Below are 21,486 nucleotides of genomic sequence, written 5' to 3' on the forward strand. Positions count from 1 at the left end.
TGATAACATGATTGTGATTGGATTCTCACATTGAGTCGGCCTAGCTTGTGCAAAAGTTTCCATGAAGGATGCGAAAAAACTAATGGCAACATGATTGGGATTGGATACTCACATTTGCCCCATGGCATGTCGGAAGCTTGACGCTGGTGTGACATGCATAAAAGGTTGATGGGAATTCTAGCCAAGCACCAAGCGTGTGGGCGCTTGCGTTATGTGTGTAGAGTACGCCACCCATCAAGAAAACCCTACCACCCATCAAGAAAACCCTTTACCCCCTCAGGGCTATCTCCACATCGCTTTACCCCCTTCCTAAGGTTCTTTTCTATCTCATTTGGCAACCTTGTAAGTTGCATTTCATTTTTTTTAATGATCAAAAGAATTTTTGGAGTTTAAGATATTTCATAAACGGGATAAAAAGGCGGCACGATCATAAGCGAGGAGGTGATTGGTTGAGGGAGATGGTGGTTGGGCAATGCTGACGTGGAAAGGAAACTCTGAAGTGTATGTGCATGATGTTCTCAAATGCCTTAGACTGTCTCTGACTTTGCTGTGAAACCCTCCCCTTTGCAGATTGCTCTTAATCCGACCCCGATTGAAGAAATCTGAAAAACTAAAACTGTGTGAAGAAAGCATTGCCATGAAACCTTCACCCTTTCTGCCTTGCTAAAAACATAACCCTAACCCTAAGTTCTGGGGCAGGAAATCTACCGGGAAAGAGAGTTCCAGAAACTGCCGTTGCTGATCCTGGAAGTCCTTAACAGGCAGCATTCTGATGCTTAGACCCTGTTAGCCATGAAGGCTTCGAAAGGAGATGGGGTGAAGCAAAATCAACAGAAGGGAGGCTCCTCAGGTGGAGAGACAGGACCTCTGTTTCCTCGGCTGCATGTGAATGAGACTGAAAAAGCAGGACCAAGGGCCCCGCCTCGCAACAAGATGGCCCTGTATGAGCAATTCACCATCCCCTACGATGGCTGTGTGCCATCAAACCGACCTGCCGTAGTGCCTCTCTACCATCAGCAGGTCAGACCCTAATCTGTCTGAGTGTACAATTAAAAGTAAGCAAATAACATGTATGTTGAAGTCTGCAATTGTGATTTGCATTAGATCGAGGAGGTTACATGCCCTTATCTTACTCAATTGGTATTTCAATCTGACTCTTGTTGTTGCTTGGTTGTTGGGTACAGCATGGTTCAAAAGAGTGCCGATTTCCATGCTATATGCCTTCCACATTGCCATATGCCAATGCCAGTCAAAAGGTTCGCACATACGTTAAGCCGTCCTATGGCACAAGCAGTGGTAGCTTGAGCAGCTGTAGTGCAGTGGTTAACAAGGATGATTTACAGAGAGTTTCAGGGCCACAATCAGAACAGGCTTTAGGTCCTTGTGGAGTCCCACAAACAGGAACAAGAAGTAGAAACTCTGGTGGGAGGGTGTTGGAAAAAAAGTCGAAGGACTATATTGACTTGTGTCTCACAGGATTGTCTCCTCGGACTCTTCATCATGGTCAGGCACGTGGAAAGTCAGTCTGTAGGATACCAGGGAATCCTCTCAAACGTTATGACAGCTCTGCAAATGGCAGGGTTAACTCTGAATTTCCAAATCTGCAACAAGTAGTCTCCACTGCCAATGAAGGCTTGTTTACAGGGAGCCAGGGTTGTGGAGCTGCAAGCTGTGAAAGTGGAGAAGCTGATGGGAACACAGGTGCGACACACAGAGTACAATCTGAGCGATCAGTTCAGGAAACTTCTGGTGGTGGATTTGATGAACATGATCCCTCAACATGTTCACCAGGGCAATCCAGTCAACAATTGGTAGCCAGTGATGCAGGGCCTCTCCCTAAGTCAGGGGCTGTGAGTCAAGGCGATATGCCAAACATACTCAGTATAGCAGATGCCAAAACATGCCAATGTGCTTCTATTTGTGATGACTCAAAGTCATTAATGCTATGGCCGTTTTTGGATTCCTCAATCAAACCCAAGGATGTGATACATGCAGTTGGGCAACGGTTGTTCTGGAAAGCTCGTAAAGCAATCCTTAGGTGAGGCTCTTACTAGTAGTCTTAGCTTATGCTTGTTAATTTTCTCTACCAATTTTCTTGGTTTTGCATACTGAATTTATAGCTGTACATGATTGAAAGGGATCGTTCAAGATTTTACAAATGTAAATGTGTATTACCTGGATGGGCTCACTCTTAGTGTTGATTTTTGCCTTGTAGGATGAGGTTTAAGTGTTTGCACTGGCAAGTTTGACGAAGTAAAAGGCCATGCCATTTACACTTGTACACTTTGCTTTGCTTGGTTCATATACAGATTGCATTTGTGAGGAGTAAAAGGTAACATGCATCATCCTTAGTCCTCAGATGCACGTGTCAGGGTTAGGTCACTACTTAGGATTAGGGTTTTGTTGACAATCGGTCCATGTTGTGAGCCCTTATCTAAAATGGAATAGAAGAGGTAACACCACTAACTCAAAATAACACAAAGTTAGCCGAAACATAATGCAAGGTATTGCAACCATCTCAAAATAACACAAAGTTAGCCGAAACATAAATTACCCTTCCAACACACTGTCCATACCTTAGTACTATTTAGCATTGCTGCCTAGCCCTTCATCCACATTGTATATATTTGTTTATTTGTATATGTGGTGTTACGTTACACGTACCGAATAAGCAAGATGCTTGAGGACAAGTTTTCCGAAGGAGAGCAGGATCAAAGTGACATAGATTCTAAGTCATTACTTGCAAGCTGTAAGTTTGAATACTGGCCCAAGGTGGAAAACCAATCTATTGTGATGCACCTGACTCCACAGGGATAGACGACCAGGTTTATGGTATTTTTGGTCTAGTTTGGACATTTAATTTTGGGGCTGATTTGGGGGCTGTTTGAATCCCATTAGGTGCCCAGGCAAGGCACCCGTAAATGGGACACCCTTTGGGCACAATATTAAAGCATTTGGAGTATTTTTTGACAATTTTTTGTAGGTCAAAAGGGACTGGTCAACTTGGAGTGGTTTTGCTATATAAAGAGTGTCATTTGATTGTCTCATATTCCATCAATCTTTTAAGTCTTTTGCATAGTAATTCTCTGGGCTAAGGGCTGGCTAAGGAAGATCTACAACAAGTGTATTGGGCTGAGATCTGGGATCATCATTTTCAGTCACATTTTGTACTTGGAAATTCAGTTGTAAACATTTTCTTTGTAAATAATACAATACAATACAATAGATTTAGGGCTATTTTGTTGGGTCCCGAATTACCCACTGAAGGGCCCCCTATCCCGATAACGAGATAGTATTTGCTTTATTTCTTTAGAGAGAATGACTTTGGACTGTAGATAAGCCAAACGCAAGATCTCGGAGGATCGGAGAGTGGCTGATCTGTACACTGCTGTAGAAACACCTCAATGACTTGATCTCGAGCCTATGCACTCTTCCCAAGGGCATGAGGAAGGGCTGCACACCTGAGGCTGAGAGAAGAAGAAGGTGGACTGTTCTACACTATGTTAGAATGCTGAAAACAATTATGAATGCTTTGTTACCTTCACTAGATGACTGCTGCATGTGTGGATGATGCACAGAAGGCTGGACACTAATGCAAACAGCAGATTCAGGGCTGGAAACTGCTGTAGACTGAATCTTCAGGGCTGGAAACTGCTGTGGACAGAAACGCTAAAGTGTAGGGATGCTGTGGACTGAAACGCATGAGAAACAGGGGCTGCAGGGCTGCTGCTGTACTGCTGGAACAGAAACGCAGAGAACTGCTGTACGGCTGTGCAAAAACGCAGGGCTGCAAACTGCTGAATCTGGCGTTGAACTAGGCTGAATGGTATGCTGAATCTGGGCCTGAACTGAGGCTGAATCAGGGCTTGAATGCAGGCGCCTAGGGCTGACTGAAGCTAGGGTTCTCAAGGGGCTGGAGAAGAAAGCTTATGGGCTTTAGGGCTGGATTAGTCTTGGGCTGAAAGCAAGGAGGAGAGCTCTTAGCACAATGAAGACTGAATGAGAAAAGAGGCTCTAGGCAAGCCTATTTATACTAACTGGAGGTTGGTCATTTAATAAAGTTAATATTTATAAATGCCAATAATGCAAATAATGCTAAATAAATACTAATAAATATGGAAAAAATACCAGATAAATCCCAGTAAATTCCCTAAGGCTTCGGGGATGTTCTAAATGATGCACATGTATATGTATGCATATTATGCAAGATGCAGAGTGCTTTCTGATGCAAACCCTAAGGCTTCTACTGACTCTACATGCATGAATGATTCTCTCCAAGTGGGTTAAGGGACTTGACTGACTGACTGACCTGCTAAGGCTGAGGAATGACCTACGTAGCTCGTGCCTGACTTATCCTGGACTGAGGATGTACAATGGGGTCACGGCGTACGACAATTATCATCCTATTGGGTTCTAAAACTGTACAACTGCTGCACTTCTGATGATGAGCCATCTTGTCACCATGCACTGAGTGCAGAGTGCATGTGACATTCCCTCCTGATTAGCTTGGCGGCAGGTTCATGGCTTCCAAGTAGTCCGCCAATAACTGGGGGTACTCCTGGAAGAACTCCTCGTCGAGCCATACGGCTTCGTGGGTGCCTCGATCTCGGAACTTCGTATAGAACTGACGAATCCGTTGACCGGAACCATGCTTCCATCGATGAAGAAGGATCTGCTCAGGCTCAATCACTTCTGCCTCGTCTACCACGTCTGGCTGCTGTTCATTTGAAACATCAAATACTTTTGGACCAACATATGGTTTTAGCCAAGAAACATGGAAAACATCATGCACTAGACAACTGCAACTTAGTTCCAAAGTTTTCAAATAATGCCCTCCAGAAATGCTAAGTAAACTTGGAATCTCTGTCTGATGTTATGGTGCTAGGCAAACCACAAATTGGATACCAATGCTTGAGAAACAGACGGGCTACGTCCTGGGCTGTGGCCGTATGCTTGCATGGGATGAGCATGCAGAACTTACTAAAGCGATCCACAATGGTAAAACACTGAGTGTTACGGGATCCAGTGGATGCTGGTAGAGGTCCTACATAGTCCATAGATATGTCGATAAAAGGTCCGTCGGGGAAAGGCATAGGTTGAAGTAAACCTGCCTTCTTTGTATGGGGAACCTTGACTTTTTTGACAAATCTTACAGGCTTGTACATGTGCATAGACATCACGCCTCATCTTTGGCCAATAAAAGGACCGTTCTAATTTCTCGAGGGTACTGTTGATACCCCTATGTCCTCCAACTAAGGAGTCATGGGCATCGTGGAGAAGAGCAGAACGCTTTTCCCGAGTAACACAGAGACGGTTCTTGTAGAACAACCAACTGTTCTGTACTGAATAGTGGCCAGGCTCAGAAGTGAGGGCCAAACTATACTGAGTACCAAACTCAGGGGAGTCGACATATTGGTCTTTCATACTATCCAAGTCCTTCCCCGTGATTTCGAGAATGGTAGCTTCTTGGACTGCCTGGATGCTGGACTTTCGACTGAGAGCATCTGCTACTGGGTTATGCTTACCAGGGATGTATTCAATCATACCTCCAAACTGTTGGAAGATTTGACTCCACCTGGCCTGTCGATCACTCCACTGGGCACTTGGCATAGTCTGAAGCCACTAAGTGCTTGGTGGTCTGTTTTCACTGTGAAAGCCTGTCCATAAAGAAAAGGCTTCCAATGTTTGAGCGCTGTGATCACACCCAAAAGCTCTTTGTCATATACCGAATAATTCTTTTCAGCGACATCCAACTTTCTGCTATAGTATGCCACGGGTCTATTGTCCTGCTGGAGGACTGCACCTATGGCTACATTGCTGGCATCGGTGATGACCTCGAAAGGTTCGTCCCATGATGCTAACTTTAATACAGGTGCTTCTGAGGCAGCTTTCTGGAGTGCACGGAATGCATCAAGTGCCTTACCTGTAACTGAGACTTTCTGCTTGCGAGTCTTCACCCCCTTGAGCAAGTCGGTAAGAGGTGCTGCAAGGTTGGAAAACTGATGGACATGTGTGCTATAGGCCTGACAAAGACCTACGAATGAACGGATTTCTTGGGCGGTCTTAGGAATGTCCCAATCTAAGATCTCCTGAACCTTTGATGGGTCCAGTCTAATTCCATCGGAACCGATGATGTAGCCCAAATACTGTACTTCCTTAACACCAAATATAGACTTTTTGGCATTTATGTAGAGCTGATTATCTCGCAAAAGTTGCAAGACTTTCTCCACATCTTTCTCATGCTGCTCCGCAGTGTGGCTGAGAAGACTAGTATGTCATCAAGGAATATGAAAACACACTTCCCAATGTGAACTGCCAAAATCCTAGACATCATCTTATTGAACGTTGCTGGTGCATTTGTAAGCCCAAAAGGCATGACTACGAACTCGTAGTGACCACGCTCTGTCCTGAAAGCTGTTTTTGGAATGTCAGCTTCAAAAATGCGGACCTGATGGTAACCACTCTTGAGGTCGATCTTAGTGAAAAACTTAGCACCATCTAAACGCTCCAAAATGTACTCTATCCTGGGCATAGGAAACTTATTCTTGATAGTGAGTTGGTTTAATGCCCTGTAGTCTACACAAAGGCGTGCAGACTTGTCCTTCTTTTGGACAAATAGGATAGGTGTAGCAAATGGGGAGGAAGAAGGCCGAATGAAACCGGCTCGGAGAAGCTCAGATAACTGCTTTTCCAACTCGCCCTCTAAAGTCTTGGAAAGACGATAGGGAAACCTGCTAGGAGGATCTGATCCAGGGACCAAATCAATGTGATGGTCCTCAAGGCGAGAGGGTGGGAGACTGGGCGGGAGATCGTCCCTAAGCATAATGTCCTGGTGTCTGGATAGGAGGTCTGCTAACTGAGGGACTGAAGATGTAAGGGATGCTACTAATGAGGGAGAGGCTGTTTGAGCACGAACATAAAGGAGTGCTCCTTCTGCTCCCTTGCGGATAGCTCGTCTGGCCTGGAGATGTGAAATCAATGGGATGCCATGAATGCTTCTATCCCCACGAATCATGACAGGCTCAGGAAAACCTTTACAAATAGTAAAAGTGTCCTGCCCCCAATCGGGAATAGGCTCATACTGACGGAACCACTGAATTCCTAAGATCATGTCACACCCCAACAAAGGTGAGACGATGAAATCTCGTTGAAATGAAGCCTTCTGAACTTCAAAGGCAAACTGCTGTGCCTTCTGGGAAATGTGGGTGCGAAGACCAGGTGTAAACCCGTCCACATCCAGATGATATGGGACTAATGTGCAGTTCAATTTATTAGCCAACTGGGGAGAGATGGCGTCTTCAGAACTGCCCATATCGAAAAGGACTACAAACTGTCGGCCTTGAGCAGAGCCATAAGCTCGGATGAGGCTCTTCTGAGCAGCATCGCTTTCACCCTCCTGCTTAGCATCTAATACCACGGATGGCATAGGATGCATGGAAGGTAAAAGTTGAACTGCATTTGAGGTAATAGACGGGGCTAGAGGAGCTGGGGAGGCTGTGGCAACTGTGGCAGAAGGAGCTTTGGCAGCTTGTGCCGCTTGCCATTTGTGGCAATCCTTCTTACCATGCCCTATAATATGACAGAAAAAACATCTATTTTCTGACTGGTACTTCCTTTGCTCCTCTGGAGGAAGATAACCTCCAGTAATGCCTGCTTTAGCCTTTTCGTCAGGGGTTTTCTTAGGTTCTTTATCCTTCTTACCCCCTGAACTGGAGCTATTACTGCTGTCCTTCTTAGCATCTTTAGAAGATGCGTTACCTTTCCCTGTCTGTGCAGCTGATTGCTGCTGCTGGGGTTTGGTACTGGACTGAGATGTCTGCTTGGGCTTGCCCCCGTTGAGCTTCATTTCTTCATTCTGAGCGAGAGTCAGAGCCCGGTCATATGTACTTGGTTCAAAGTTACGAACTGTGAACCGAATGTTGGAGTCCAATCCACGAATGAATTGCTCCATCTTGGCCTGCTCAGATAACCCTAACTGCTGTGCTAAAGTAATAACCTTACCGGAAAACTGAAGCACTGGGGATCCGTTCTGTCTGAGTCCATAGAACTCGTCTTTCAGACCGGTCATGTACTGGGGCGGGAGAAATCTGGTCTTCAGGTCACGGACAAAGATGTCCCAGTCAAAGGCTGTGACACCTATGGCCTGGTCTGTATGAATACTAGACCAATGCTGCCACCAAGTAACTGCCTCACCAGTGAGATAGTGAGATGGGGAGCCGCTAAGTGGACTTTGTCTTGTGGGTCTGTGATCTTAGCTAAAGGAAAATGAGCATTAAATTGATGAATAAATTGATTAACTGAAGAATGATCACACTTACCATCATACTTACTGAAATTTGGTTGACTGCGAATGATGGTGGTTGATGCTGCTGCGGGCTGCTGGCTGGTGACACCTATGACTGGGGAGACTGAGGAGAGCTGCTGATACCTCAAGTGTATGGCCTCCTTTTCCCGTTGGTGTTCGAGTAACATACGTTCTCGATCAAGCTCACGTTGGTGTTCCCGAGCGGTGAGTTCAGCCTGACGCCGGTCTTCGTCAATCCTGCGTTGGGCTTCCTCATAGTCCCGTCTTTCTTCTTTCTCTCTTCTCCTTCGGGCCTCGTCCTCTCTCCTTTGTTGTTCCATCTGAAAGAAGAGGGAGATGTAGTCGGGTGCTGCTGGAGGTGTAGAAGGACGTGCTGCTGCTGCCTCCAAGAGTTGGAGACGCTCCATGAGTAACTGGTTCTGAGCTCTAAGAAGAGCTATGGTGTCTGCTGTAGGCGGAAGAACGAGGTCTCCTTCGGGGGAGACGTCTTCCGGCTGATGAGTACTCTCTCCTGTAGACATGATGCTGAAGTCGGTGGTCGTGCCGGAACGCAATCTAACCATCCAAGGACACGCTAGGATACGGTGTGTGTGGACAATCTGAATCTGATACCAATGTGATACGCAGCGGAAGTCTTTGTATTGGAAGATCCTGTCACACAAATGCTCACACCGTCTTCTGTATCCTGAGTTTCGTGAGTTTAGCAATCCATTTCAATACTTCAAACTTTAAAGAGATGAGAGAGAGAGAGAGATGAGAACTGTACACTAGATTGGGTCCCGAATTACCCACTGAAGGGCCCCCTATCCCGATAACGAGATAGTATTTGCTTTATTTCTTTAGAGAGAATGACTTTGGACTGTAGATAAGCCAAACGCAAGATCTCGGAGGATCGGAGAGTGGCTGATCTGTACACTGCTGTAGAAACACCTCAATGACTTGATCTCGAGCCTATGCACTCTTCCCAAGGGCATGAGGAAGGGCTGCACACCTGAGGCTGAGAGAAGAAGAAGGTGGACTGTTCTACACTATGTTAGAATGCTGAAAACACTTCTGAATGTTGTGTTACCTTCACCAGATGACTGTTGCATGTGTGGATGATGCACAGAAGGCTGGACACTGATGCAAACAGCAGATTCAGGGCTGGAAACTGCTGTAGACTGAATCTTCAGGGCTGGAAACTGCTGTGGACAGAAACGCTCAAGTGTAGGGATGCTGTGGACTAAAACGCATGAGAAACAGGGGCTGCAGGGCTGCTGCTGTACGACTGGAACAGAAACGCAGAGAACTGCTGTACGGCTGTGCAAAAACGCAGGGCTTCAAACTGCTGAATCTGGCGTTGAACTGGGCTGAATGGTATGCTGAATCTGGGCCTGAACTGAGGCTGAATCAGGGCTGAATGCAGGCGCCTAGGGCTGACTGAAGCTAGGGTTCTCAAGGGGTTGGAGAAGAAAGCTTATGGGCTCTAGGGCTGGATTAGTCTTGGGCTGAAAGCAAGGAGGAGGAGAGCTAACACCCCCTCTCAGCACCAGATGCTGAACAAACTCTGAGAAGCCGAAGAAGTCGTCCTCTGTCAAAGACAAAAGAAATCAGCAACAACAGGTACCAGGAAAGCTCCACAAGCAATCTCCACAGCAACTCAGCGACAAAAGCAACAGAACAAGCTGCCTGGTACACTGCTTCTCTAGAAGAGAACAACCATGTAGGTTGCGTCGTGCTGCGCCAAATATCGGTGCCAAACCCAAATATAAACATAGTGTCACAGGAATTAGAAGCCTAAAGCTCCAAGAAGATAATACCCTCAAAAGAAATAGAGTCTATCTGCTCCAACTCCTAAGGGAAATAGGAACATTCACAGTAGTGGTAATTGAAGTAGTAGTAGCCTCTTCAATAGCATCACACACTGTAGAAGCAGCTCCTCCATAGAAGGCAAAGGGACCAGCAACACATCCTGGTTCACTGGTTGACGAAGAAAAAATCAGAGGTGAAGCAATAGGAGACAAATCTCCCTCAAAAGCTCTGAGCATAGATAGCCCATTGTCTTCCACAAAAACATTACCAGATATATCATCCTGGCAAGGAGAAGTATGCACAGAAATTGAAGGCAAGGCAACAGCAGAAACAAACTCCTCAGATGGAGTGAGCATAACTGGCCCGCTATCCTTCGCTGTAGGAACATCTCCAAAAGAAGTATCCATAAGGTCACTGGCTGCATAGCACCCAAAAGTAGAAACCATCTGTCGATCACTGGCATCACCATACAGGTCACAAAGCAATTGCCACACATAGAAAGTAGAAGCATCATTAGGAGCATAGATGAAGTATGAAGAACCGAATCTTGACAATTCAGGAGGAGAAAGCCAAAGATATGTCCGTCAGTCTTCCTCCACCGACACACATCCTCTGCAGAAGCAAGGTCCGGCAAGCGCCGATTCTTGTACGAGAGAAACTCCATCAAACCATACTCCCTGAGAATAGAAGTAACCTGCAACTTCCATGACTGAAAGTTACCACCATCCAACTTGTCTGCCTCATCATCTAGGAAATAACAAGAGTGGTACGGGAGCCAAATCTGAAGCTGTCATCATTGATCCAATCAATAGGACCAACCCTCTTAAAATAAAACTGTCCAAATCAAAAAACGTTGATATAGGGCCCTTCCTCCCACCAAAACGCAGCCCTAAGAGACTAGACAGCACCCAAAAATGCTCCTGTAACAAAAAATGCAGAAGCTTCTGTCGACTGTAACTACAACCCTGAGGTCACCAGAAGAGGGAAGCAAAAAATGCAGATTTGATATAGAAAGGAAAGGCAGCCACACAGGGCTTGGGAATATGCTGTAAGAGGTGCAAGAGGGAAAGGCAACAACAAGGACAGTAGCTTGGGCTCTCCTCAAAAAAAAAAAACATAATCTCTAAAGAAGAAGTGTCCTCCAGGTACCAAGTGTGCCACCAAAGCCCAAACCACCACAAACCCCCTCTGCAAAAGGGAATGACCACCGGAGAGGAAAACGCAGCAAAAGAAGGGCTGCTGTCCTGAAAAAAACAGGCCGCCAATGTCCAAACTCCACGTGGAGAAAAACGCTGATCAGAAAATTACGTGACGGCTGCAAGCAATGAAGCCAATCTGGAGAGAAAGTGACCAACAGGTGCTGTCCAGAAAACGCAGCAACAAAGAGGCTGTAAATCTGAGAAAAACGCAGAATAGGGCTGAATGGGGGGCAGCAGAGGAGTTGCTGAACCGGGAGCGATGATACCATGAAAGAGTGCACAGAGCGGAAGCAAAGTGGCACTAGAGTGTGCTGAATAGAGAGTGCAAGAGAGAGAGAGTTATGGAGCAATCTATGCTAAATATACTGAAGCAAAACAGTCCCAAGCAAGAGACACTAGAAGTCTCATAAGTGAGGGAGCAAAATATGTACAAGACTGAAAGAAAAGGGAGAGGCCAGCCCCACCTATTTATAGGTGAGGAGAGCTGGCCGACTAGAGCAGAGGAGCTGGCCGACTGGTAAAATACCAAAAGGGCTGGGAAAAATCCCAAAAAAATATGAAAAAAAGGGGTGGCCAGCCCACAATCAAGGGCCATACAAAAGGGACCAAAAGGACACCAGAAATGGGCAGAAATCGGGGGTGAATATGCTAATAGCACTATCCAACCTCTGCACACGTGGGACGTATCCTGACCTTCGCAGGTCCTGAAGACGGCATCGATGATCGCCTAGCAACTCCCTAATTGATCATAATATTGTTTTTCGTGGTAGATCTGCCCACTTAGGGTGAAGCTATTGTGGATCAAAGAAATCCATAGTGGGTGTGTGTGAAGAGAGAGAGAGAGAGAGAGAGAAAGAGAGAGAGATTAAGTTGTCAAAAGTGCGCAGCGGAAAGCGTGAGACATAGGCACAGAGAGAAGGAAAACAAATCTGTATAATGATGAAGAAGCAATGATACAATCAGCCCTGTGCAAGGGGTGGTCCCCGTATGTGTGGGCATGATGAACTACTCCCCTAAGGGAGGACCCGGGCCTGGAAGCCCCTGCCAGAGTGAGTACAAATGAGGAGGAGGCAAGCCTTATATAGCCCCAAGATAAGTTGGCCGACTTGCTCCAGAAAAGTCTCACAACTGGCCAAAAATAAACATGTGATAATGGGTGGCCAACCCTACAACCAAGGCCTAAACATGAGGAAAAAATAAGGTGTTGCCCGGGATAAATCTGGGCACCCCTGATACACAACTTGGGCACACTACCAGGAGATGAATAATGCTAACACCCCCTCTCAGATCCTGGGAGTGAAACCGGTCCAAGGAGCTGGAAAAGGAAACCTCCAAAGCAAGTCGAATAGTCGATCTGCTCCCGCCTCTGCCACTTGCTCCAAGAAACTGCTCCGGATCTAGAAGGCCAACAAAATCCAAAGAATGAACCACCATATGTCCATATCTCCAACCCAATCTATATCACACCTGTCACACAATGTGCTCCCTCTTCAGCCCAAGAAAGGATGTCGTCTGACTCTTACCTCCAAGAAAAAAATCTGCTCGTTAGAGAACACCGCCAAACTGTCTCCCTGTTGGCACCCCCTCTAGACACCCTAGAGGCCCACAATGTCTACATCAACCCTGGTACTCAAGCCTCCAACTCTGAGCTTGTTGAGCACCAATCTCCAAATACAAGGTTTCCGGATCTCCATGTATCCCTCGGTCCAAGAATGCCTCTCTGTCCTGCTAACACTCCAAGTGGAAGAAACATACCTCCAACACTGTAGCTGACAAACCTGCTGGCACCTGACCTTTAAAACCTGTATCCATAACTCGCCGTCGCATGATGGGACTACTACTCACACACCCCTATGAGTCACCCAATCACATGGCAACACCCCCTGAGCTCTTTGGTGTGTTTGACTATGGCACTAAGCTCAAGAAAGCTCTCCTGCCAAAACCTGACACCCCCAGCTGGCAAGCTCCCAACCAACTAGTCACGTGTCCATGTGGAACCAACCATCCACAACTCATCATCCCAAAGCACAATCTGATGTCAATCATCTGCTCCAAACTGCTGCTCCACTGGTACCTACCTGTACCCAATGAACCTGTACACCTGCCATGCATCATGTACCCATCCTGCAACTGAGCAAGTACCTGTGAACCTCGACAACAGCTCTCGTCACCAAGTGACCTAGCCTGTCTCTGCATGAATGCCGATATCACCCTGTACACCAAGCTCCCAAATCAATGCTTATCCTTGGGATGAAGACTCCTGTGCCTGTACCCTGTAATCCAGAAGGCCATCTGCCTAGGGAATAGGAGTGGCTCACTGCCAAGTAACCACATCCTCCTCTCAAGGTGAACACCCTGAGAACCTAAAGGAAACACCTGTACACCAGCAAAACTATGCTGAACTGGCACAAACTCATAGACCCCCCTGCTGTCGAGAAAGGCTAACTGTCTTCCACACACACCTCGAGGATGAGAATCCAAGTGTGCACCCATGAGTCTGAAAACTCTGACAAAACAAAGATTGGCCGAGCAAGGGCTCAAGGCCATGTGGGAAGGCACCATCCCTAAAAAAGAACACCTGCCTCCACTGCCTCCAAGAACGCAGATGAGTTAATGCAAAAATTTAAAAAACGCTGCTGTAAACAGCCGGCAGCACGTGTACCAAGAAGAAGAAGGGGAAGAGGAAAACACAGCAACTTCAGCACCTCCTCTGGCTGCCCCAGATCTGCAGAAAACGCAGCCAGGGTGTCTCCCCTGCTTGCTGCCCCATATCTGCAGAAAACGCAGCCAGGCTGTCTGCCCTGCTTGCTGCCCCATATCTACAGAAAACGCAGCCATGGTGTCTCCCCTGCTTGCTGCCCCATATCTGCAGAAAACGCAGCCAGGCTGTCCCCTGCTTGCTGCCCCATATCTACAGAAAACGCAGCCAGTAGGGACTGCCATGTACCTCCTTCAGCTGCCTAGACAAGGCCAAAACGCTCCCTCCTCCTCTGCAACCAGCAGTATAGAAAAACGCAGAAATCCTTCTCTCTAAAAAAACGCCAAAACACCTTCTGTAGAAGAGCCTCAACCCGGTGCTCTGATACCATGACACATGTCAAAAGTGCGCAGCGGAAAGCGTGAGACATAGGCATAGAGAGAAGGAAAACAAATCTGCTTAATGATGAAGAAGCAATGATACAATTAGCCGTGTGCAAGGGGTGGTCCCCGTATGCGTGGGCATGATGAACTACTCCCCTAAGGGAGGACCCGGGCCTGGAAGCCCCTGTCAGAGTGAGTACAAATGAGGAGGAGGCAAGCCTTATATAGCCCCAAGATAAGCTGGCCGACTTGCTGTAACACGCGGAAGCTCTGGGTAGTCTTCTTTCAGCCCTAAACACTCTTGGAAAACCTTCTGATGCAAAAACGCACCATCTGATGCAAAAACGCAGGTAGACAGAGAGTAGAGAGAGAGAGTGAGAAGTGCTGGAAATTCAGTATATACTATGGTACAAAAAGGGTACATATCTTGCAGCCCTTGGCTGCCTTCATAAAAAGGTGGTTAACCCTAAAATCTGTCCCCTATGGGACCTCTAGTGATCCCAACCCCTAGTGGGTTTGAATGATTAATTCTATGAGCACTTGGTGCCTTTTATAGGATTCTTGGACAAGGTAGGAGCTGGCCGACTGCTGGTCGGCCAGTTCTGAATACATTAAATGACTTTTAACTCAGCCGACTTGGTTATCTTGCCTTGTCATCATGCGCCCTCAGCCACCTTGCTTCCTGGTACAGCCGACAGCTCCTGTACTCAGCCGACTGCCCCCTGGTCTTTCTCCAAGTCCAACCTGGCCACTTTGTGCTCCACACTCTAACTCTATCTGGTACATACTATTTATCTGTTTGCCCCCTCTGGATCTAGCCCTGAGATTGTCCATGGCATCTGTGATGCACATGACATCCCCCTCTGCTAAACTTGATGACGGGAATCCAACCTGCTCTTGGATGACTGTCATCATCCCAATCCTATCCCGAAGTCCCTCTGTCATCATCCATCTCTGGCAAAACCTTTTTCTCTGAAAATCCGGTCTGTTCTCCAGACCACTCTGTCTCTGATGAAGATCTATGCATCTGGTCTTCCTCTAGTCCACAATCCATTCCTGCCCTAACTCTGAACACCTTCTTGGTCTTCTTTTCCTGGAGCTGATTTTGGCACTCTCACATCACCCTTGGAGGATCAACCTCCCTTGGGACCATTACCTGAGAACCTATCTGGCTCACGGAACTGCCATCCCCATCTGGCACTGTGGAACACCACCAACAAACCTCCTGGGAGTTCTTCCCGATCTGTGTTCTTGCCGTGGGCTTCGAATCCGTGTACTTTCCTGTACCTTGGACCTGTACACCATCATATGGGACTGAATCAGCGTTTAGCCTGGTTGAGCCTGATGCTCTGATACCAATGTAACACGCGGAAGCTTCGGAGAAGGATCGGTACTTCAAAACTCAGAAATCAGCACTCTTTTCGCGACAGAATTAACGCACAAACTGAAAGGAGATGTGCAGAAAATAGAGAGAGAAGGGGGAGATGGAGAGGACACAGTATTGGGTCCCAATTACCCTCTGTAGGGCCCCCACCACGGATGGTGTATTTGCTTTATTAGAATGATGTAAATCTGAAAACAAATACAGAAACTTGACCTTTTCTTGGCTGGAGAATCCTGCCCTTGACCTTCAGTCCTTCACCCCTTTGCGTTAGCAACTTCTTGGCTGTCCTGGCCCCTTTTTGCTTAAGCACTTGGGGAATTATGAGATGGCTTCATTGATTCTTGGCTGGAGTATTTATACTCCCCTTAGCATCCAGTCGGCCAGCTTTATAAAGCCTCACGACTAGGTTTTTTTTAATAAAATGCTTTCACATTATGCATCATGCTGGCCACTCTGCGCATGCCTGTGTGGGACAGTACCAGGCTGCTGGGCACTCTGCGCATGGGTGTGGGACTGCCCCCTACACCTGGCCGACCTGCTGGGTAGGGTTTCTAACCCTGTCGGCTGCCTGTCCAGAAGCACTAGGGCTGGCCGACAGCCCTTCCAGCCCATGCCATGGCTGGTGGGCACAGCCTGGGCCCTCCTGGCCCCTTGGGGGTGGTTCTACATCTCCCCCCATTCCCACACTAAGAGTGCAAACCTTCGCATTGGGGTAGCCCTATGGGCTGGCCCCATCTCCCCCTTCTCTCTCTATTTTCTGCACATCTCCTTTCAGTTTGTGCGTTAATTCCGTCGCGAAAAGAGTGCTGATTTCTGAGTTTTGAAGTACCGATCCTTCTCCGAAGCTTCCGCATATTACACTTGCTCCAGAAAAGTCTCACAACTGGACAAAAATAAACATGTGATAATGGGTGGCCAACCCTACATCCAAGGGCCTAAACATGAGGAAAAAATAAGGTGCTGCCCGGGATAAATCTGGGCACCCCTGATACACAACTTGGGCACACTACCAGGAGATGAATAACGCTAACATAAGTGTCTACTAAAGACCCAATGGGCCTATGAGACCAAAGTGATACAATAATGTCCATGGCATACCTCATCATGGAATGGAAAATAAATTAGAAACAAAACATAGCTATCTCACTAGGGTGGTACAAAATTGTCCATGGAAACTCATCATGGAATACCAAGAACGTGGAACATGAGAGGAACATCAGCCCCCAATAGATGGTATACCACTCTCCAAAATATCAAGCATGGGGCTAATGAGTATGGCCGAGAGGTCTCCCTCATCAGCTATGTTACATGGAAAGGTAGCTCGATGGCGGTGGAGCATGTCCTAGGTCTAGAGCTGATGACAGGATCATGGCCGATGTCCGGGGGGCCGGGGGCGTCGAGCATGTTGGGCGTCGAGCATGTTGGAATGCAGAGGCCTAGTCCGAGGTAACTCCTCTCGGGCGAGGAGGGTCCGGAGCAGCCTGAGGTGGGTCCTCAAAATCCACTGTATGGGTGTCCTCAACCTCCGGAAGAAACCAGTGATGGTTGGCTGGCAAGGGAGGAGTCAGGGTGGCTAGGGCCGAAGCTCTCTCAAGAAAGTGTCCATGTGTCTGCGGAGCTCAAGCAAGAAGAGGCCTAGGCAATGCTGGTCCGGGAAGTCAATGATTTTGGAGAGTGGACTAAATCCCTCACGAAACAAATGGTGAAACCTCCCACAGATCTCATAGCATACTGGGTAGTGACATATGTAATGCTCCTTTGTCGCAATTGATGTTGATAAACATGATTAAGATAGAGGAGAGAGAAGAAGAGAGAGATTGGTGTTAGGGTTTTCTGTATTTATATATGGTACAAAAAGGTTGCATAAAAGCTTGTACATACATGTGGGCCTTGGTCAGCCCCAAGGGGTTGACCCCTGGCCCCTTTCTACATAACTTCTACTGCCTAGACTTATGAATGAATGACTGAACTGGATGATGAACTGAATTATGCTCTTATGCTTATATACTTCACTGAGGACCAGGTCAGCCAGCACAAACTGTTTTCGGCCACTATTCGGACCTGAATTTTGGCATAAAATGTCATAAAAATCAGCGCTATATTCTGATGCTGGATCCACTTGGTTGGCTTTCAACTGTATGCTGCTGACCCCAGAACTGCCTGCCGACTGCCCAAGGGCATGTAAGGCTGCCGACTGGTACCCTACACCCTCAATGCCGATGATGGTGATGCTGTTGATGATGATGCTATAACTGATGCTGATATTACTGATGCTACTGCTGGTAATGATGATGCTATTGATGGTGACCTACATGCTGACTTAACTGATGATTAGTCAAGGATTAAGACTTTTCATGCAAATGTTTAGCCATGGAACGGGCGTGCACGTGACATTGCCTTCTGCTAAACTTGATGACGGGGTGGACACTCTGTCATCCTTCCTCCTTGGACTGCTATTGACTTTGACTTCTACTTTATTGACTTTGACTTTAATTGATATTTTTGTCTGAACACCTTCACTCTTGATCTCCACTTCCAAGTCTTGCTGAAGACCTGAGCATTTGTTCACTGTTCAACTGTTGTCCCCATGCCTGCTTTTCCCTTACCCTTAACACAACGTCGGGTCACCTGCCGGAACTGATCATTCCTTTTGCTAGGCCTTTGGAACTGATCTAAGAGCTTAATGATGTACTGGTTTTGTGTACATTCCCTCGGGGAGTACTTCCTCTAGCTTCACCTGTTGGTAGACCACTCCATCTGCTACCATGTTGCATACTTTCTGCTGGAACTATACACCTTCCTTGTTGGGACAATGCTTAGTGGGCTGAGCCTAAATGCTCTGATACCAATGTTGCATGCACGGAAGCTTTGCTCTACTGATCCACAGCCCTAAGCTTGATTAAGAACAAGATGCTAACTTAAACATGATTAAGACAAAGGAGAGAGAAGAAGAGAGAGATTGGTGTTAGGGTTTTCTGTATTTATATATGGTACAAAGAGGTTGCATAAAGGCTTACCCACCTCCGGCCTTTGGCTTGGATGGAGTTGGGCGGCTCCAGCCTCAAGGATCAGGGAGGGGAGATGGTGTCCCCCTGAAATCGACCTGCAACCCAACCAGCATTTTAGCAGACGACTTGCAAGGGTTGGGGACGGGCACTTGCCTAATTCTTCATTTTCATCATTTCAAGCCCTTGCACTGCAACACTGCAGAGCTGCCCGCTGTAGTGGCAAACCGGCAGCAGATCAGCCCAGAATAGCAAAGCAACCAGCATTCTTCAGCAAGCCTAGCCCTTGTGTGACCTGAGTTGCTGTTGGGATTCTATAAGAGATCAATTTAGTAGGCTTTCTTTAAGTCTTTTAGGTTTCAGCCTTGGCCTTCGTCTCCCCCACACCACAGGCTTGTACAACGAGCTTCTTGCTTCCAGTTTATGCAATACAGTAGTAGAGTCGAATATTTGTTTGTGCAAGTGTCTTATCTAAATTCTTCGGTTGCTATTCTTTATTTGTCAAACACCTGCACTTAGAGAATCCTTACATAACCCGTGCTAATATTCTTTCACACTTAAGTAATCAAATATAGAAATATGCAACATCATGACAATAGCTTTAACAGTAAATACAAAAAATTGAAAGTAAGTAAATCCTTTTGAAGCAATCTAATGTTTTAAGATATCTTCCTTTTGAATTTCAAAGGCAGGCCTACGGCACAGGGAGATAAGATTATCAACATGATGACTTATGCCATGACTCATGCAATGTTGTGTTTGTGTTTGTGTTGCAGGCAACAACAAATTTTCTCACATCAAGTCTTTGAGCTACACAAACTTATCAAGGTAAAATTGATAGTTTTAATGCTTTTCTGTAAGGTTGGACTTCATGTAGAGTTCGGATTCTAATACTGCTGTATGCATTACAGGTTCAACAGTTACTGGCAGAAACTCCTAGTGCATTGAATGATGAACACGTGTATCTTGGGGCAGCATCTGGCAAGCTTGGCCCTAATTTGGCTCCCGATGAGGGTGAGACTGATGAGCGAGAAAGTCTCACTAATGAAAAGAAACAAACTCAAGTTTTTTCGCTTGAGGAGTGCAAAGGTCAGGTGCTTGGGACGGGGGTTCAGCCAAGGTTCACTCCTCAGAGTCCTGGCTGGGCTCAGGTTGTGAATAACTCTCTTTTGGGCCAGTCATACCCCTATTTTACCCCTGACGGGATGAGTGCGTGGGGTTACCCTATGGGACCCGTGACCCCCATGACCAGGCCTTTCATCTATCAGTCTTGTGCCGGTAGTTTCCCTCCTGGATTACCATGCGGTGGAGTATATGGATCAGCAGTCTTAAGGCCAGTGGAACCAATGTTTTCTTTCAATTTTCCTTGTTATGATCAGAGGCCTGAACATACAGCTGCAGTAGGTTCCAGTAATCACTGGCATGCTGCTATGTGCCACAATCTTTCTCTTGGGCCCCTGGCTAATGATTGGTATGCCATGCAGTATAATCATATGAACTACAGTCAAAATTTCCTTGCTTCTAGGATTGAGAAAGCCATTCCAACTGTTTCAGTAGCATCGATCAACAAGCAGGCAGAAGCATCTACGCACACTGTTAAATCAGCAGTTGTTCCAAGCATACAACATCAATGGGGCATGGGCAGCTGTATTAGACAAGTAGACAGTCAGCCACTTGGATTGAATGCTACTGCATGGGCTTCTACACCATGTAATGCGTCATCAAAAAAAGCTGGCCGTGATCACATGGATGAGCAAAACTCGGTCACAAGTCTTGGTGGATACAGATCTGATGATGGGGCAAAGTTTGGAGGGGCAATGGAGGCTGATACCAAAGCAATGATGTGGTTGAAGGGGCAGAAACAAGGGGGTCAGCTGCCTACGAGCAGCAGAGTACAGGAAGATGGAATGAGTGTTGATCTTTCACCTGATCGTGCAGTAGATGCTTTGAATCTTTTTCCTTTACTACCATTAACTAATTTAGATGACTGTGGTGGGCAAAGACTAGCTAGACAAGCCAAGAGATGTCAAGGGCAGGTGATTAAGGTCATTCCTCGTCCAGCATTAGCTGCATCCGAGTCAGCAGCTGGCATATTGATGTCCATTCAACAGGAAAGACAGCAGTAAATATGTCTGAGTTTATGCAGATATGTGTTTTTGTATCACATTTTGTCTAAATACGTCACCTTGTGGCTATTTATGTACAGGACCTGGTGCTTGAGTATTTTTTAGTCCTCTAAAAGATGCAATGATGATATTCAGAACGTTCTTATAGAGCTTTTGTTCTTTTTTCTATTTCATTTTGCTCGAGGTTGCTGCTTCCAAATTGTTGTGGGTGATTTCTATGTCTGTTTGCATGCTCTACTGTGGTGCTCTTTCAACACTGCTACTTCAGGGTGGGAGGTTCCTTTGTTCAAATGCTGTATTTTTCTGGTTTGTCCCGCATTTGTGTGTGCTGCTTTGCTGGCCTTCCTCTTCCAGCATGGTTCTTTTTCAGGTTCTTTTCTCTAGGAGGTAGGGTTTAGTCGTGGGCCATGGCTTTTTGTTTGTCAAGCTCATGTAGTTTCTTTATTTTTGGTTCACCATAAACAGCTCAACCCATTCTACAATCTTAACTTGTCTACCCTCCTGATTCGATCAACACACTTGCCTTCTTAGCCATGCACTGCACATTGCAGCTCAACAGAGCCTTCTTTACACTGTCAATTCCACCAAAAAAGAC

General features: G+C 46.6%; 1 protein-coding gene across 1 annotated transcript; it reads left to right on the forward strand.

Annotated features, from left to right (window-relative positions):
* Nucleotides 1-425: 425 nt before the first annotated feature.
* On the forward strand, nt 426-21,038 carry LOC147609209 (uncharacterized). The gene is made up of 4 exons (XM_086787412.1): nt 426-1,020; nt 1,185-2,038; nt 19,542-19,593; nt 19,677-21,038. Exons 1-4 carry the CDS (start codon nt 793-795, stop codon nt 20,889-20,891), a joined length of 2,349 nt encoding a protein of 782 aa, XP_086643538.1. The 5' UTR covers nt 426-792; the 3' UTR covers nt 20,892-21,038.
* The last annotated feature ends 448 nt before the right edge of the window (nt 21,039-21,486 follow it).

Source organism: Cibotium barometz, chromosome 51 (genome assembly GCF_041138505.1).
Source record: "Cibotium barometz isolate CiBa-2024 chromosome 51, ASM4113850v1, whole genome shotgun sequence".
In the NCBI taxonomy this organism is placed as follows: Eukaryota; Viridiplantae; Streptophyta; class Polypodiopsida; order Cyatheales; family Cibotiaceae; genus Cibotium; species Cibotium barometz.

What these genes read in the sequence shown, in the direction of transcription:
- LOC147609209 (XM_086787412.1), top strand. Translation starts at nt 793, where the DNA reads ATGAAGGCTTCGAAAGGAGATGGGGTGAAGCAAAATCAACAGAAGGGA. An exon ending in TGCCTCTCTACCATCAGCAG is followed by an intron (nt 1,021 to 1,184) that starts GTCAGACCCTAA and finishes TGTTGGGTACAG; the next exon opens with CATGGTTCAAAAGAGTGCCG. An exon ending in GCTCGTAAAGCAATCCTTAG is followed by an intron (nt 2,039 to 19,541) that starts GTGAGGCTCTTA and finishes TTTGTGTTGCAG; the next exon opens with GCAACAACAAATTTTCTCAC.